At 45.4% G+C, this 17270-nt stretch overlaps 1 protein-coding gene across 3 annotated transcripts; it reads right to left on the bottom strand.

Moving 5' to 3' along the window:
• Nucleotides 1-241: 241 nt before the first annotated feature.
• Nucleotides 242-9643, bottom strand: si:dkeyp-113d7.10 (MAP7 domain-containing protein 1). Of its 3 annotated transcripts, none has more exons than XM_038305642.1 (5): nucleotides 9095-9643; nucleotides 4916-5188; nucleotides 4480-4830; nucleotides 3803-4023; nucleotides 242-3723 (listed from the first exon to the last, which is right to left on the bottom strand). In XM_038305642.1, the coding sequence occupies exons 1-5, from the start codon at nucleotides 9462-9464 to the stop codon at nucleotides 3484-3486; spliced, it is 1455 nt and encodes a 484-aa protein (XP_038161570.1). In that variant the 5' UTR covers nucleotides 9465-9643; the 3' UTR covers nucleotides 242-3483. The 3 variants fall into 3 exon arrangements, with proteins under 3 accessions (XP_038161570.1, XP_038161569.1, XP_038161568.1); XM_038305641.1 differs by having other exon boundaries at nucleotides 242-3726; nucleotides 3803-4031; nucleotides 4488-4830; XM_038305640.1 differs by having other exon boundaries at nucleotides 242-3726; nucleotides 9095-9642.
• Nucleotides 9644-17270: the final 7627 nt, after the last annotated feature.

Below are 17270 nucleotides of genomic sequence, written 5' to 3'. Positions count from 1 at the left end.
GATTCTCAAGTTTCTATTTAAAATTTGTTGCTTTTTTCCAAATGTAACTATTTTAAATTCTTATTTTATTATTAGTTTCCAGTTATTTCCTTTTAAAAAATCTGTTTATTAAAAGTAATATTTTATTTTTCAAAACTCATAAAAAATTATTTGGCAAAAAAAAAAACCTAAGTAGCTTTAAAGTTGAATTAAAGTACTAATTATCTTTTTATTTACTCAACAATAGATAATAGTCCAATGAGTAATTATTAATTTTCTTAACATAATGCTTTTTGCTCCTTTAGTTTAATTCAAAGGTTTTCCTAATTTTGTCATTATTGGGTTTCCATACATCTTTGTCCATATTTAATAATTTCTCTGCTGGTTAATTTATTTAACTAAATCCGTAAAAAAAAGAGGTAATGAAGAAATTATTCTTTTAGAGGAAGGCTTCAGGCTGAGGAGGAAATCTGAGACGCATCCAAACACAAAAATTTAAAAAAAATTTTAACAACTCCCAGAACAAAAACATGTGAACTGTACAGCTGAGGTATTCGGGTCTGTTTGGACACAGAAACACTTAAAAAATGAGGTATGTCAACATGATGGAGGCTGAGAGGTCCGACCCGCGCGGTTGGCCAAGCAGAACCCGGACGGGTCGGGTCGAGTCGGACCGGGAGCCGGACCCGGAGCCCTGCAGGTCCCAGCCTTCAACTTCAACACAAACACTTCAGTCATACAGCTTCATCATCAGGCACAGACAGAGAGACGAGTCCCCCCCCCCCACCCCAGGAACCACCCCAAAACCCGTTTCCCTGGAAACCGACGCCAAAGGACAGCCGACAGCATTTTCCTGCCTTTAGGGGAAAATATTCCCGTTTCTGAAGCATCACGTTATTTAATGTGAGGCTTTAAGTGCAGAAAGAAGCTGCTTTCAAATGATTCTGATAAGAAAGAACAAATTCATCATCATTTTATTCAACTGTTGGATCTTAAAGGTTTTTTATGCCGAACCAAATCTCTAAAAACTAATTTACTTTAAATTAGGGCTGAAACAATAATTGTCAAATAATTTAGAAACAGAGACTGTAAAATTTACCTTTAGCTGACAGAGCAGGAATTCTACCAAGAGTCTAAGAAAATATGTAAATCATCATTGCGAACAAATCATCTGTCAGTATTCTCTATCAAACTAAAGTTTATCTGGTTTAATTTAGTAAAAAATCATCTTTAAGGGACCAATCAGATTATTAATCGAAAAAATAATCAACAGATGAATCAATTAGCTAAATAATAATTAGTTGCAGCCCTAATTTAAATATTTTACTTTAATCCTCGTTTCTTGATGAACTTCCAGTTCGTCTAAAATAAGCGCAGAGATGGAGACTAAACCGGATTTATGCCTCCATCTGATATAGATAGGATATATTTTATAGATCGTTTTTCCAGCAGGTTGATTCCAGGGAGACGTTTGCTGGTAACAGATCATCGTTTAAATTTTTTCATCCAGATTCCAGACAATTATTATTCAAATAAAACCCATATTTGTCTCATCAGAACCGCAGCGTCTTTCTAACGTTTGCTTTCTGTAAACTGAGGGTTATTAGAAAAATATGGAGCTACATTATGGCCATAAACTTCAATCCAAAACTATTTTTAAACTTAAAAAACTGTTTCTAAAACTGAATACTAAAATATTTAAACTAGAAATAAATCTGAAAAAAAAAATTGGAACAAAAAAATTACTGTAATAAGAAGAGTAATCTAAAAGAAATGTGAAACAAATTATCTTTTAAAACAGAAAGAAACATCAAAATCTGGAAAAGAATAGAATTAACTGAAAAAGGGGCGGGGCTCTGATGACAGATTAGGCACCAATCATTCCCAGCTGTCGCATTCAGGAACTGTAGGAACTCGAAACGTCTTTAATGCATCATTGATAATCTATGTTTTTAGGATTGGTTTGAATAAAAAAAAAAAAAGAAAAAAAAAAGATTTTTACTTTACATTTTTTTTTTTTATATATATGTATATTTACCATATTTTCCAGACTACAGCATCTAACTATAAGCTCACCGCGCTATAAGCTGCTGATATCTACTGAACTGTCTCCCACCAAACCTGTAGGGGGAGCTCTACATATTGCCCCCGGAGTAGGGAGGAAGAAAAATGCTAGCTCCCATTAGCTTGTTAGCTCGCAGCAGTAAGAGCTTCTCCTGAAAGACGGAGCTTCATCAGCTCTTTATTTCAGCTCTGCAGGAGTTGAGCTCAGTCTCTTTATTGGTTCAGCAGCTTTAATGCGGAAAATAAATGTAAAAATGTGTGAATTTGTTCTGCGCCATGCTAGCTGCTAGCATGGTGTGCTAAATGAAAATTAGCCCCTTATTCTTCCGTTTTTAACTTTGACTTCCCCTTCTGGCAGTTGCACCTTCTTATGGTTCAAATCGTGGGAAAAAATAGCGACTTATAGTCCGGAAAATACAGTAAAACGTTTTTTGTTTAAAAAATGTGTTTTTGATCAAACTTTATGGCCCAAATTTAGCTCCATAAATCTTGACAATGAATAATCAGGGTGAGATGAAAAAGGTCGACGTTCTTCCTGGCAGTAACGGGCCTCCGTCTGGTTGCCTGTTCCAGACGGACCGGGTCGGGTCGGGTCCGCCCGCCGGCGGCTTAACAACTGTAAACAACATGGCCGCCGTGCGAGGAAGCAGAGGACTGGATTCCGAACAAACGAAGCCACCGACCCCACAAGTTCCTGAAGTTCCCCAAAGATGGTCCAGAACCACAGAGCGCCGACCCAGGCAGTGAAGGAGGAGGAAGAATGTGGTGGTTCAACAAAAAGGACACTTAGAAAACCCGGTTCTTATCCAACATGAGGAGAAACCCGCCAGGAAGCCTCAGTCTGAGGTCACTTCCTGTTCCCCAGGAGGACTAACCTACACACAAAGAGGAAGAGCAGAGGAGGAGGAGGGCGGTTTCCCTTCATCCCCTCGGTTTTCTGGGTCCGGTTCTGGTCCGTTCATTAGAAACGGAACGACTGACCGGTACCATCTTTAAAAAAAAGTTCCTGCAGACCCAAAATCTTCTCATCGGCTCAGATTTCAAGTAAAACCCGTAGTTCAAACCTCCTCCAGTGGATCTGGGCCGGAACTTCTCTGGACCTCGTTTAATTTTGTTACTTCATCAGAAAAGCGAGACGGGGACGAAAACCCGCAGAGTTGTGGTTGGGTCCTCCGTTACCTGAAGGATCCATAGCTGCAGCTCTGTAACTGGTCTCCACGGGTTTGGACCTCTGGTTCTGGTTCCCTGAAGTCTTTTCTTCTGATCTGATTAAAAAAACTGCCTTCTGTCTGTGAAGAACTCTGGTTTTCAGTTTCCATATTAGAACCAGAACTGGACTCTGATTCTGAGGTAAAATGGGCCTCAGTGATCCCGCTTCCTGCTGCCTTTCAGAATAAAAGCCGGCTCCCCCTCGGTCCGGGCCGGACCGGGCCTGCGGCCTCAGGACCGGCTCTCTGGGTGCTGAGTCCGCATGTGGCTGTGCAGGCGGGTGTTGGAGGAGAACCTCTTTCCACATTCGGAGCAGCGCAGCGGTGAGGCGGCGCCGGGCCCCGGAGCCGAGGACGGGTCGGCGCCCGCTGCATCGCTGGCAGCGTGCGTTTGGCGGTGAGCCTTCAGGAGGGACATCCGACTGAACCTGCGACCACACTCCTCACATTCAGACCAGACCCGCCGCCGCTTCTTCTGCCAAACAAAACAGAACCGAGCGTCAGGAGACCAGAACCGCAGACAAGAACCCGCCGCCGCTCTCCGTCCTCACCTTCCTGCCTTTGTCCCCATCCTCCTCTTCTTCCTCCTCCTCTTCGTCCTCCTCCGCCGCCCTGACCCAATCGGGGGGCTCGGAGTCTTCCTGCTGGTCGCTGCTGCCGTTGGTCGCCAAGGCGATCAGCGTCTCCTTGGCAGCGGCGTCTTCGTCGTCGCCCAGCAGCTGAGAGGGCAGCGTGAGGAGGCGATGAAGCATGGAGGCGGAGGAGCGACGACCTGAGGGGTCAAAGGTCACAGTAGATCAGAACCTTCATCAGAACCAGTGAGGAGGAGAATAAACCAGTTCTGCTCCTTTACTGGTTCTAAGCCAGAAAACAAAGATGAATGTCTGCTGCCCTCTAGTGGCCAAACAAACTCATTCTTTTCTATTTGGGTAATTTTTCTGGTTGAATTGTTAAAATAAACTGAATAGAATTTTTTTTGTTGCATATTAATCTAAAATTTATAGCTTTAAACTTTGCTGTGTCACTGATTTTAAAAATGTACAAATTATTATTTTCAGTGCACCTTAGCTTCCCATTATAAATGTTAAAGTCAGAAACTTGAAATTCTTTAAACTTTATTTGGTTTTGTTTTATTTTTCGGTTGAATCTCCACCACCACCAAACTACTGTTTGTTTTTTTTGTTCTCTAGTTTCTTCTGTGCAGTTTGGGAGCGTTTGTTTTGCTCACCTGAGGGGCTGAGGGGGGGTCCCGGTGTGGGAGGGGCGGTGGCGGCGGCGGCGTCCGTCTGACTGTCTGCAGCTTCTTGGTCGTCAGGAGAAAACACCTCCATGTCCTCCAGGGGGGTCCAGCGGGGATCCTGCTGGGGGGAGGAGGGGAAGGGCTGTAGGATAACTGAGGAGGAGGAGACGAGGTCAGCGTGCCTGCCCCCCCTCTCCATCAGGCCCCGCCCATCGCTGCAGCCGTCTACGCCTTCGCCTTTCATCGGCCAAACGTCGCTGCTCCATTTCTGACCGAACACCTTGTCCAGGATGGGAACCCAGTCCTGGGGTGCGGGGGGGTTGGGGGGCCGCCCTGAGCCTGTTGGGGGGGGGGGGGGGAGTGAGAGGACATTCTGTGACCTCATCATTCAGGCCCAGCGGACCAATAGGAGCTGATAACTCACCGTCTGTTGGCGCCGCCTCTTTGGACTCCTCGGCCGGTTCCTCCCTGGTGTCCTCGGACCCGCTGGGCGACTCCGAGTCGTTGACGGAGCCCCGCCTCCTGCCCCCTCCCCCCCCTCGCTCTGAGCCCCTCTCCAGCTGCTCCTCCAGCATCTGCTGCTCCTTCTCCATCTTGGTGATCTCCAGCAGCAGGTCGTCGAACGACGCCTCCACGATCTTGGTCAGCTCCCGCAGAGCGAAGGCCAGAACCTGCTCCATGACGGACTTCAGCTGGTCTGAGGAACAGACGGGTCAGAACATCAGAACCTCTGAGATTGATCAGGAAATACCGACGGCGGAGGCGGACCGATATCTGGCTGTCTTCAGCGATACTCTCAGTGTCGGCCGATACGTTCAGCGATTCCTCTGGGCTTCAGCAGCCGAGGACACAAAGGAAGTTCTGATCCTATGGCGGATACTGGCATGAACATAAAAACTCTGCTTCCGTCTAATGCTGCGTTCACACCGATGGCGTCAAATACGCGCAACCGCAGAAATCTGGACTCAAACGGTGGCTCAGTGGCTTTGACGCTTCGTTGCTCTGATCCTTTATCTGCTCTGTTCTGTAGCTTCCAGCTAGAGAGCAGATCGGCTTTATTTACTTTACGAGTCGGAAACATGGATGGTAGCGCCGGCGCGCATCTAGCGGTCTTTTTGGGCTGGCACGCATCTAGCGGTCTTTTTGGGCTGGCACGCATCTAGCGGTCTTTTTGGGCCAGCGCACATCTAGCGGTCATTTTGGGCCGGCGCACATCTAGCGGTCTTTTTGGGCCGGCACGCATCTAGCGGTCTTTTCCAACCATAAAAACTCAATCTTTTGAATATCTATAAACATAAATACTGCTCTGCGCATCATCATCGTCCGCCATGGTTGTTTTTCTTGCTGCATCTTCATAGCAAGACGCAGAATAGTGACCTTTGTCGGGTATTAATGGCGTTCAGGTCGCATTGAAAAGATCAGATTCATATCGGGTTCAGGACCACAGAGCCAAGTGGCCTGGGTCTCACTGGAACAAATCGGATCCATGTTGTTCAGACTGCCATAAAAAGATCAGATCCAGGTCGCATGTGGGCAAATAAAATCAGATTTGGGTCGCTTCAGGCTGCAGTGTGAACATAGCCAGAGAGACACACACCTCCTGTCTTCACCCTCCGTCTCCATGGCAACAGATTTTTTTTTTAGGTCACCATGTCATCTGACAGTGACAGTGAAGCAACCTCATCATTACATCACACTGTTGGCTTTAGGCCCCGCCTCCCTGCACCTACGATTGAACCTGATTGGCAGAAGCCAAAGGCTGTCCTCAGATCAACTCTAGCAGCAGGAGGCCATGATGGTGGCCCAGTTTTTAATGTAGCTGGTGCCGTATGGGGGGGGGGGGGGGGGGGGGGGGGGGGGGGTATTCCATCTGATATCAGAGATCTGATTGTTCCTTATGTTCCTAACAGAGCACTTCGCTCTCAATCTGCAGGTTTACCAGTGGTTCCTAGAATTTCTAAAAGTAGAATGGGAGGCAGATCTTTTAGTTATCAGGCTCCTCTCCTGTGGAACCAACTACCAGTTTTAGTCCGTGAGGCAGACACCCTGTCTACTTTTAAGACTAGGCTTAAAACTTTCCTTTTTGATAAAGCTTCTAGTTAGAGTGGCTCAGGTTATCCTGAGCTATCTCTATAGTTCTGCTGCTATAGGCTTAGACTGCTGGAGGACATAGGGACCCCTTTTTCATCATTCTGCTTCATTCTATCTCTATTCTCCCACTCTGCAGAATCTGTTAGTTCAATCCCTTTTTGGTCGTTTCTCTTAATCATGAGTCGGCAGCTAAAGGAACGTTGGACCAACGCTTTGAGAAATCCTAAATATCTGATTGGATGAAAGGAAAACCCAGCGACGTCATTGGCTGGAGCTCGGCTGAAGCAGACTGGAATCTGCAGGACCGGCCCAGTTCTGTGGTTCTGTTGTTTTCCTGGTTCTGCTGTCGCTTGTTTCGTCCATCCAGGGCGGCGTTCCCTCAATGATCCAAACTCAGCAGAACATCAAACATTCAAAGCTTTTTATTCCTCAAAGATCTGCTCCTGATCCGGTTCCCTCAGTGGAACCACCAGAAGGTTCCTGGGTTTGCTTCCTTCTCTGAGAGCTGAGCTCTGAGTCCAATCAGGATGTCAACGGTGGATCCGCCTCAGGGACCTTTCTGGTTTATTTCAAGGTTTTTTATTTTGGTTTAAAGGATCTGAGATCTTAACGATTCATCGGATTAAATTATTGAAATAATCTTGTAATCTGGGAATAATTTACCCAGAGTTATGCTTCACAGACTCTAGAATCTTCCTCTTGCTTTCGGTTTATTCTGGGATCCTTAACGAAATGAAGGGAACATTTTGGAAGCTAAAATATTTTCCCGTAATAATAAAATACACAAAAAGGATTTTACAGCTTTTTGCATGACTGACATGCAGATCAGAAATATCATCACTAAAACACTTTTATAGACTAAGAGGTTATTTTCTTCTGGATTTATTGAAAAGAGAAATCAATAAATCTTTGATGAGTAAAATAATTGATGGACCCATGAACGGACCCGGGAACGATTTAGACCAGCTTATGCCTGACGTAGGAATAATCTGGCTAAAACGCCGGCATAGGTTGGGCATTCACGGTGGGACGCATCGACATACGTACGTTGAGAAATTTTGAGCATTTATTAAAATATTGCTTCATTTTTAGCAATAATTTGGAGCATCCAGAGGTATGCCAGCATGTGCCACACATGGACCATAAGTTATCTGATGGTTGACCTACTTTAAGTGTCGGTTAGTCATCAGTCGTGGCGTCTAGCTTCTCCCAAACCTCTGAGTAACTTCTCCTCCAGACTTCATCCCCATCATAGCGTGAACCAGAAGGTGAGTGATGGATCCTCCCTGCGTTCACGCCCACCACCAACAAATGATGGTGCCCATGATTGTGCATCATTTCCTGGGCATTACGCTGCCGTGCGTCATGCATAAGTTAGGCTGTCGGACAGAAGTTCTGGACTCGTTATGAACACCATGTATGCGGCCAAAATAGAAAGTTCGGCGTATGCCAGCGTTTTAGGAGATTCTGGGACATCAGGCGGACGCTGGATAAATGTGACAGAGCCCTAAGATCAGTTGAGGGGTGTGAATCACCCGCAGCAGTCAGTTAGCTTGTTGCGGATATTTTTGATTTCTGCCCAATATTGAAGAGTGGTCTGCGCTAAGTTATTCCACGCCACAACGCCAGAGGGCCAATCAGGAACTAGCTAGGACTGGGGCGTCCGTGTTGGTTTCATGAGCTTGTTCGCCATCTACAACCCCTCATCCAACGCCAGACGACACGTGTGTTTTGGCTTCGGGTGCAAACCAACAGACCGTCGCTCAGAGCTACAAACTAGCGTCCTGCAGGGTGTCTGGGATAGAGTCCGAGGACGGCGCTTCTGCCATTAGAACTGTCCAATCAGAGGCCTCCTGTCTGCTGTCACCTAAAATTTTGGAGAGGTGAACCAGAGTGTCTGCGGAAGGGGGGGAATATCTGCGTTAACTGCAGTAGACCTGCTTTCTGAACATAAACTAGGCTTAAAGCGGAGAGCAGTAGCTGTCACTGTGCAGATTAGCTGCTAAATCAGCCACTTTGTCTCCATTGAGGCAGAAACTACAGCAGCTGCTGGAGGAGGAAGGATGGAGGAAAAGCATCATAATGTTTAAAGAAAGAAAACTTTTATTTTTTATCCCGCTGGTCCTTTAATGACGTCAAACAGTGATTCTTGTTCTGGGTCGGTTTGTTTAAAGGAAGCCCAGAAACCTGCAGGATCAGCAGCTGAACTCCGCTCCAGAAGGGGTCCCTGTCAGGCGGGACAGCAGCGCTTTGTGACCTACAGGCTGCGGGTCCACAGGCCGCTTTATTTTTAACCCAGCAGGTTCGGTGTCGGCGGGCTCCCCCTCCCCCTGGGAGCGGCTCTATCCGCCCTCTGAGGCCGCTGCGTCCCGCTCTGAGCGCCAGGACAGGCCGGGGCTCCTGGTCCCTCCCCCCGCGGGCCTCCCTGCTCCTGCAGCCTGTTTACGCATCTAACCCGCTTACGCAACGCCTCTCCGGGCTCTTTGTTTGGTGTCGCGGATCAGTGGCTCACCTACAACCCGTCCTCTCTGCTCCAGGCGGCGCGTGTCCACGGACGCCACGGGCTCGCCGCTCCGCGCCGCAGCACCGCGTGGCTCGGGCTTTGTCCTGCCGCCGTCTGCTCGCTCTTCGCCCGCCTTGCTGCTCCTACCGCCCGCCGCGGAGCCTCCGTCCTCCGGGGAGGTGGAGCCCCGGCCCTCCCGGGTCTGCAGCTGCAGGCGGAGCCGGCGGTTTTCCTGCTCCTTGGAGACCGTCTCCAGCAGCAGGGCGTTCAGGCTGGAACCCACCGACTTGCTGATTTCCTGGACGGCGAGCTGAACGACCTGCTCCAGCACGGACTCCAGCTGGCCCTGGAAAAACGAAATGTACACGGCCCCGTTCATGTTGTCGGCCCGTCCGGGTGGGGGCTTCTCTCATTCTTCTGTTCAGACCCCCCCGCCCGATCCCCGCTGACCGCTCACTGCTTGGAATCTTCCCCCGGTCGCGCTGCTCCTCTCGCGGCTTCGCTCTCCACGTCGCCCGCTGCTTCTGCTGCAGCTCCGCATGTTTTCCGACACAGGCCGAAAATAGCCGAATAGAGGCGCAGCGACATTTCCCCGCCCACATGTGCTGCCTTGGCCGTGACGCCATTTTGGCTTTCAGAGAATAACAGTACAAATTCCCAAATGTCAGACTTCCTGTCTGCTTCCTTTTATCTCGAAAATTCCCGGGTAATAAGCTCCTGTTTGCGCGCGAACCGGGAGGAAACACCACCTCCTCATCTTATCCTCTAAATTCACATGAAAAGGGATATCACAACAAATTCAAATTGTCAATTTCAGAAAGTGAAATCTTTAATTGTATAGATTCTATTCTATTCAGTTTATTTCTATAGCTCCGATTCACATCATGTCATCTCAGTTCAACCAGATCATCCAGTCAGATTGATTCAAAGTTTTCTATCTAAGGAAAACCAGCTGATTGCTTCGACTCATTGACTCTTCAGCAATCCCTCACACTAAGCATGCTTGTAGCGACAGTGGAGAGGAAAAACTCCCTTTGAACAGGAAGAAACCTCCATCAGAACCAGGCTCAGTGTGAGCGGCCATCTGCTGAGGCCCACTGGGGTTCAAGGAGACAGAAGCAGACATAGAAAAAGAAGCATAGATACAAAAGGCAACTGTCAACCAGCTCCACAGGCGGCCCCGTCCAGGAAACACACAGCCAGGCAGACGAGCTCCGAGCCAGCTCCCATGTCAGAGGATGAAGAGAGCACATCCAGTTAGTCACAGTCAGAGAAACAGGACTACACTGGAAAACAGGCCAAGCTCCAACATCTAGAAACAAAGGTGTTGATGGCAGCAGCACAGCTGATATTTCTCTCCATGATGGAGTCACAGCCAAACAGGAACAGACCAGATGAAGCTACTATGATAACTTTTTTGACTTTCAACAACATTGATTTAAAACAAGTTAAAAATCATTAAATGAGGAGCTTGTTAATTTGTCGTTCTCCTTCATCTGACCCAATACATAAAATGTTGTTAAAACATCCCAGCTAAATAAAATCCTCCATGTTCTGTGTGAAACTCCAGCCTTATTCTGGCTTTAATGTTGCACTTCCACAGAGCATCAAGGTGAGCTCCCTCCTGCAGGACAATGAACGGCCATCTTTGCTTCACTGGTTTAAAAAAATTAAAAGTGGAGCCTTTGGCTTACTTCTCCTGTTCTGGAAAACTCCTATACAGAGAGTGTCCATTAAAACTATCCCAAAAAGACTAGAAACATGAATTAAAAGGATAGAAATTGTCTTTAGTGTTGTGTATTCCATAAAAACGTGGAACACATTTTCAGACAGATCGCAGAAAGGACACTGGTTTAAAACACCCCGATTAATAACCAATAAAAACGAGTTTGTGGCGATGGCTCCGTGTAAAATCCTACTATAGGATAAGAAAAAGCAGAGAGAGCAGAACGTTAGAGATTGAACTAATAGATTCTGCAGAGTGGGAGAATAGAGATAGAATGAAGCAGAATGATGAAAAAGGGGTCCCTATGTCCTCCAGCAGTCTAAGCCTATAGCAGCAGAACTATAGAGATAGCTCACGGTATATTTCATCTAGAAATAAAAAATGTAGTTTAATTATCAGAACAATTCCAGTATCATAAAAAAAGGGATGAGAAATCCAATAAAATCTAGTGGAAGAAAAACCTTTAGAAGGAAAAGATGCATAGGGTTAACCATTGAAGATCGTAAAGAGAAATTATCTGCTCCTGGAGTCTGATCCACGTGGATCCAACCCGGGTTGAGCGGAACCAGAACCAGGCTGGTTAAGAGGTCCAAACTCCTGTTTCCAGATTGAAATAATTTTTTTCATTTCATTTGCAGAACAAAGACCCTGAATTCTGGAGGAAGAGTGAGGAGAACCTGAACTCATGGTTCTGGAGGCCCGATGTGAAGCTTCCACAGGCAGCCTGCTGGTTCTGTTCCAATTAAGGTGGGATCTGTGCCAGAACCTGTTAGAGCAAAACATTTTAAGCCTGTGAGCCCTTCAGTGATCCCCCAAAAAATACATGAATTGAATTTACCATGTTTTTATGAATATAAAGTTTTAAAGACATTTATATTTATTTATTATGGATTTTGTTCTTCCATAAATCTCAGGAGGTTTGGGACCCCTGCTTTTTGAGAGACACCAGAACCAGCAGCGCATGACCTGAGGGCAGCTATCAAAGCAACCTGGGCTTCCATTGGACCTAATCAGAACCACTAGGCTTCCATTGGACCTCAGCAGAACCACTAGGCTTCCATTGGATCAGAGGCGTAGCCAGAAATTATTTATAAGGGTGGCCAAGCAATAACCAATGTACATTCAGGGGGGGCCGAAAGCGGATCGGCACCAGAACCTCAGGGTCAATCTACTCTGCTCCAACAGGAAAATAAACAAGAAAAACATCCATATTTTCTAAATAAAGACAAACTATCCAACAAATAGATGCATATATTTAAACATCTGTAATTTCAAGATAAAAGGTATAGCAGATAAAACTCTTTCTGGTTTGAGTTCTGGGGCTTAAATATTTTCATTGTCATTACTTACCTTCTTTTATCAGTAAACATTCTGCATAAAACTGATATTTAAAGCACTAATATCAACATAACTTGATTATTTGATATTATTGACATTTTTATTTATCTATGATTTCACTAAAGACTCCTAGATGACTTGCAGAGACACATTTTCTCTTGACCCCATAAAACAAAATCTAGCTCTGAAAAGAGCAGGAAATCTGAACTTATCATCTTTGATGTTAGTAAATTGATGGCCACCCCTGTAGCTCCGCCCCTGCATTGGACCGAATCAGAACCAGCGGTGAGCCCAGAATGATGACTGCAGGCTTAGAAATGATCAAACTGCCCAGAATCCAGACTTTAGAAAATCATTTCCTTCATTTTATGCAGTGTCCATAATCTGGGCACTAAGTTCTGTTTTACGCACCACGGTGCCGGAGAATCAGTTCACTGAACCGAATCAGAGTTCGGATCATCTGATCCCCTTCATGGCTGTTTGGTGTAAACTTTATCTTCCAATAGAGTTCAGGAAGTTAATTTACTGAGTGGAAAAAGGGATTTTATAATTTAAAAAAGGTTTTTCCCATGATAATAGAGATGAACAGCTGGATGGATGCGGCTTCATTTACATGAATGCGTCCTTTAATACGACATGACGTCACCCCCCTCCCCCGCTCTGCCCCGTGGTGGAGCGCGTGCCGCAGCGGAGCGACACTCCCCCTGAAAAGAGCTGCGCCTCTGCTCGGCGCTTTAAGGTAACCAGGTGGGATCAGCGGGTTTGTAAAGCGGTGGGCGGAGCCTGCGGCTCAGCGTCTGCGGCTTTTGTTTTGATCAGCGGGGGCGGAAGCCAGCCGAACTGAGCCGAACGCGGCCGAAGGAGGGAGGGGGTTCCTTCCTTCCTTCCTTCCTTCCTTCCTTCCTTCCTTCCTTCCTTCCTTCCTTCCTTCCTTCCTTCCTTCCTTCCTTCCAACCGTGAGGCTGACTGAGCTGAACTTCAGGTCTGATTTATCTCCAAAACTCTTCTGATTCATCCTCTTTAAAGTTTAAATAAAAAAGTTTTTAATTACAGAATTAGTTTAAAAAATAAATTCTCAGGTCCACGAATATAATTTGGTTGTTTGAAAGATTTATTCCAGTGATCCCTGAGGTATAGACAGGCGCAGAGAGTTCCCAAAAATTGAACTCTAGTGGTTAGGGCATAGGGCTTTGAAGAGATTGTGAGTTCGAGTCACCTGGGGCCCGGAGTTTCTGGGGGTCCAATTAAACTTTGTTTCCATGTGTGGTTAATACAACTATTCCTTATTTCTGCACATTAATTATGTTTTTGATAAAAATCCTTTGGCTAAAATGCCATCAGAACGCTGATAATATTAAGTGTGTCTCAGCCCCCCCCCCCCCCCCCCCCCCCTTCAGTGTCCACCATATTAGATCAGTCCATTTGCTGCACATGTTCAGAGTCACTGTTCGACTCACTGACTCTTCAGCAATCCCTCACACTAAGCATGCTTGTAGTAACAAGTGGAGAGGAAAAACTCCCTCTCTCCAGCACCAAATTCCTGGGGGTAAACATCACAGACACCCTCACCTGGACTGGAAACACCACCTCACTGGTCTAAAGGGCACAGAAGCGCTTGGACTTCCTGTGGAGGATGAGGAGAGCCCGTGACATCATCAATGACCGCTCACCCCCCCACCATGGACTGTTCTCCCTGCTGTCCTCTGGGAAGAGGCTTCACAGCATTCAATGCAGGACCAGCAGGTTCTGCAGCAGCTTCTTCCCCACCGCCATCACACTGAGGAACTGAATAAACTCTGCATCACACTGATGACATCATACCTGATAGAACTCAGATGTTTTCTAGTGCATTTTGCACCATATCATATCTGCTCTGAACCTTCCAGATCAAACCTTTTCCACCATGTCTCTCCCTCACCGCTTAGATTGGATCACTGCTGCACTTTATGAACGGCAATGTTACTTTTTGCTGCTAAGTTGTATAAACTGAATTGTGTTTTGTATACTCTGTGGATACAAAATGAGAATCAGTCTGTCTGGGATCTCTCTGGGTTCTCCAGCTTCCTTCCACAGTCTTAGAACATAACTGTAAGGTTTCTGACTGGAAAGCTCCAGTTTATCCTTAAAGTCGTAGGGAAGTCATATTTAAAAGTCAAATCATAAACATGTATATAAATGTTCTCGTTATTAGACGATATTGTCCCAGAAAATTTCTATTAAAAAAAATCCTGTCTTAAAGTCACAAAGTTACAAAGTTACATAAAAGGTTTTAGTTAAAGGATGAGGAGAGGACCACTCGGAGCTTACCTTGAGGGGACGTTCTGCAGATGATCCAGACCGACTGAAGCTTTTCACATTTCACCAAAACACTCACATGCTGTCTGAAGGCACCAGAGGCGGTTCTTTCCACTAAAACGGTCCCAGCGCAGATTCATTACTGTTGATAAGCTAATTCTTCCAACTCTTCGACATTTTTTCATTCTGACTCACATCTAGAAAGGAAGTCATGTCCAACCTAAGGCCGCTCTCAGAGAGCAGGATGACTACTTTTAGAAAAGCTACTAGCTTTATTTTTATTCTTTTTGAGTATTTTCTGTATTCGGATGCTTTAAACTATAGAAGTTAGACAGATAGAGCTATTGGTTTCTAAAGAGGCTAGAAGCTTTTAAATGTTCTGGACTCATTCTGGATTCTGTTTCTAGTGGTTCTTTCAATTCAACCATCCTATTGCCTAATAGCCTTTAGGTGCTAAACCCCATCATGCACCGCAACACATTTTTGCAAAATATTTGAACATAAATTCACCAAATATAAGAGGAACATCGTAGTTTTGTTTAAAGAAAGCATTTTAGTTTTATTATAGTTTAGTTTGTTGCAAGGATTTTAAAGTTTGAAGGAGTAGAAAACGACACCATATGCCAACCGTCACCAGGATGAGCATGAAGGAAGGGCTATATATGCTGCATGCATCATTTAGGGCAGGGGTCTTCAAGGTTTTCCAGGCCAAGGACCCCAAACTGATGGCCAGATCGAGCGAGGACCCCCTATTTATATATATTGCATGAAATTGTGTAATATCAAACTGGTCCTATAGTCAGTCTATTTCATATAGTGTAATTTCCCCCTGGGATTATTAAAGTCTGATTCTGATTCCTTGTTGATGGGACAGGTGTTGTGAATGAAACGGTGCCCAGCTTGAAAGAGCTCCTGTGTGCATTGATGACTGAAAGACATCTTCTGCCTCCATTTATTCTGTTTATTACAGTGTGTTGAATCCATGTTAATGTGTATTTAAAGACATTTCAATTAATGGAAAAAAAATTCCAGGGGGGAATATAAAAAAAAAAAAGTCAAAAAACCAAAACTTTTGCGACCCCCATGCAGTACCTCTGAGGACCCCCTAGGGGTCGCGGACCCCCTGTTGAAGACCTCCGATTTAGGAAGTTAACATTGGATTACTGCTTCAGCTCCTTCAGTTATTTCCTGTCACAGGTAGGAGCTTCAGCCAGAGAGGAAGCGTTGGAGCCGTTATGATTTAAGGAGGGCTGATGTTTAAAGGAGAATTCCGGTTTTTAACACTTTTAGCCCATTTTCTGTAGTGTCCAGGATGAAATCGAATGATCGACACCAAAATTTTGACAATTGGTCCTGTCTCTGCTTTTTGGCTCATGCATAATCCCCCCCTGGCTGCTTCAGAATGGCTTCCATTGTGCATGTCCGATAATGTCCTTAAAACAAACTTAAACCAGTGGCGGCCGGCCCATAGGGGGCGCTGGGGCACCGCCCTCCCTGATAAGAAGAGAGAAACGTAAAATATATTTTTAGAAATTAACTCATAAATGTCAGTTTTACTCTCTAGACTGTGTACCTATAAGCAAAACAAATTATATAAACTACATTTCCCTATCTACTGTCATTAATTTGTGGATTTCCACAGACAGACTCCTACCGTCTCTGTTCTGGGGGCTGTGATCAGACTGACCCACATTTGCAGAGAATCTGTCAATCATGTACTATTGCTAGGTGAATTTAATGGCCAATCAGCGTCTCGGAACTTTATGGTATTGGGGCGCTGAAAATACTGCGCTTTAACAGGCTTCTGAACCCAAGCGCAGGTGCAGACAGTTAGAGGGAAGATGGCGAATGTAACGAACGAGATGCAGCTTCCACCAAATTCGGTGAGATCCTTATTTATCTACCCGTTTGCCAGAAGAACATCCCTGTTGTAGGATATGAACATTTCATGTCATGGTTATTGTGACTGTGACGAATCCACCTCGTCGCTTAAAACAACCTCTCTAACTTTGCGCGCCACACACACATTCCTGTTATACTGTGTTTGTGAGGACCAATACACTCGCGCTGAGACCAGTAGCTCCATGAACTTAAAACACACAAGCTGTTCCTGGTTACCTGCTGGCGTATTGAGGGTGCACACTTAATATTTCAGTGGGGTTAGCCGTGTGTGTGTGTGTGTGGGGGGGGGGGGGGTGTACGTGTTTATGCTACGGGGACCTGTCATCTTCAGTCTGGCTGCGTCTTTGCTGGGTTCAAACCCACTTTGGTGTAATTGAATAAGTCAATGAATCTGTGTAAAAGAATTAAGTTGTAAAAATGATTTGTTTTTGTACATCAATTGTTTGTGGAGGTAATATATGGACAAAACTGATTAATGAGAAGAAATCAGAAATAAGAGAGCCTGATGTGAGGGGCTTAAACTATTTAATGAGGGCTGTGGGAAGAAAAGCGGCAATTTTTGTTGTCTGTTTCTTTGTTACATTGCTGGTAACTGGAGGGAGGCTGAGGCCCAGAGTATCTTGTACATGTTTAGTTTCTTTTGCACCCTGTTTTGAGTTTTTGAGCTCAATAAATCACCAACACCGGTAATCCGACTGAGACTGGATTCTTGGAGGCCAAAGAACCCCGTCACAGTGACCCAAATCATCACTGTTACTGTTATTATATAGTAAATTAAATCATTACTGTTAAATTGTATGTATTGTCCAATTGTTTATTTGAATTCTTATTCCGGATTAGTTGGAGACATACACTAGGCTATATCAGCCCCACCAAAAATATTTTTCACCAGCCGCCACTGCCTTAAACGTTCTTTTTTTAAAA

This window comes from Cyprinodon tularosa, unplaced genomic scaffold (genome assembly GCF_016077235.1).
Source record: "Cyprinodon tularosa strain WSP-4 unplaced genomic scaffold, ASM1607723v1 ctg560, whole genome shotgun sequence".
Lineage (NCBI taxonomy): Eukaryota > Metazoa > Chordata > Actinopteri > Cyprinodontiformes > Cyprinodontidae > Cyprinodon > Cyprinodon tularosa.
Note: the sequence above shows the minus strand (reverse complement) of the source record. Positions and strands in the feature narration are given on the sequence as shown.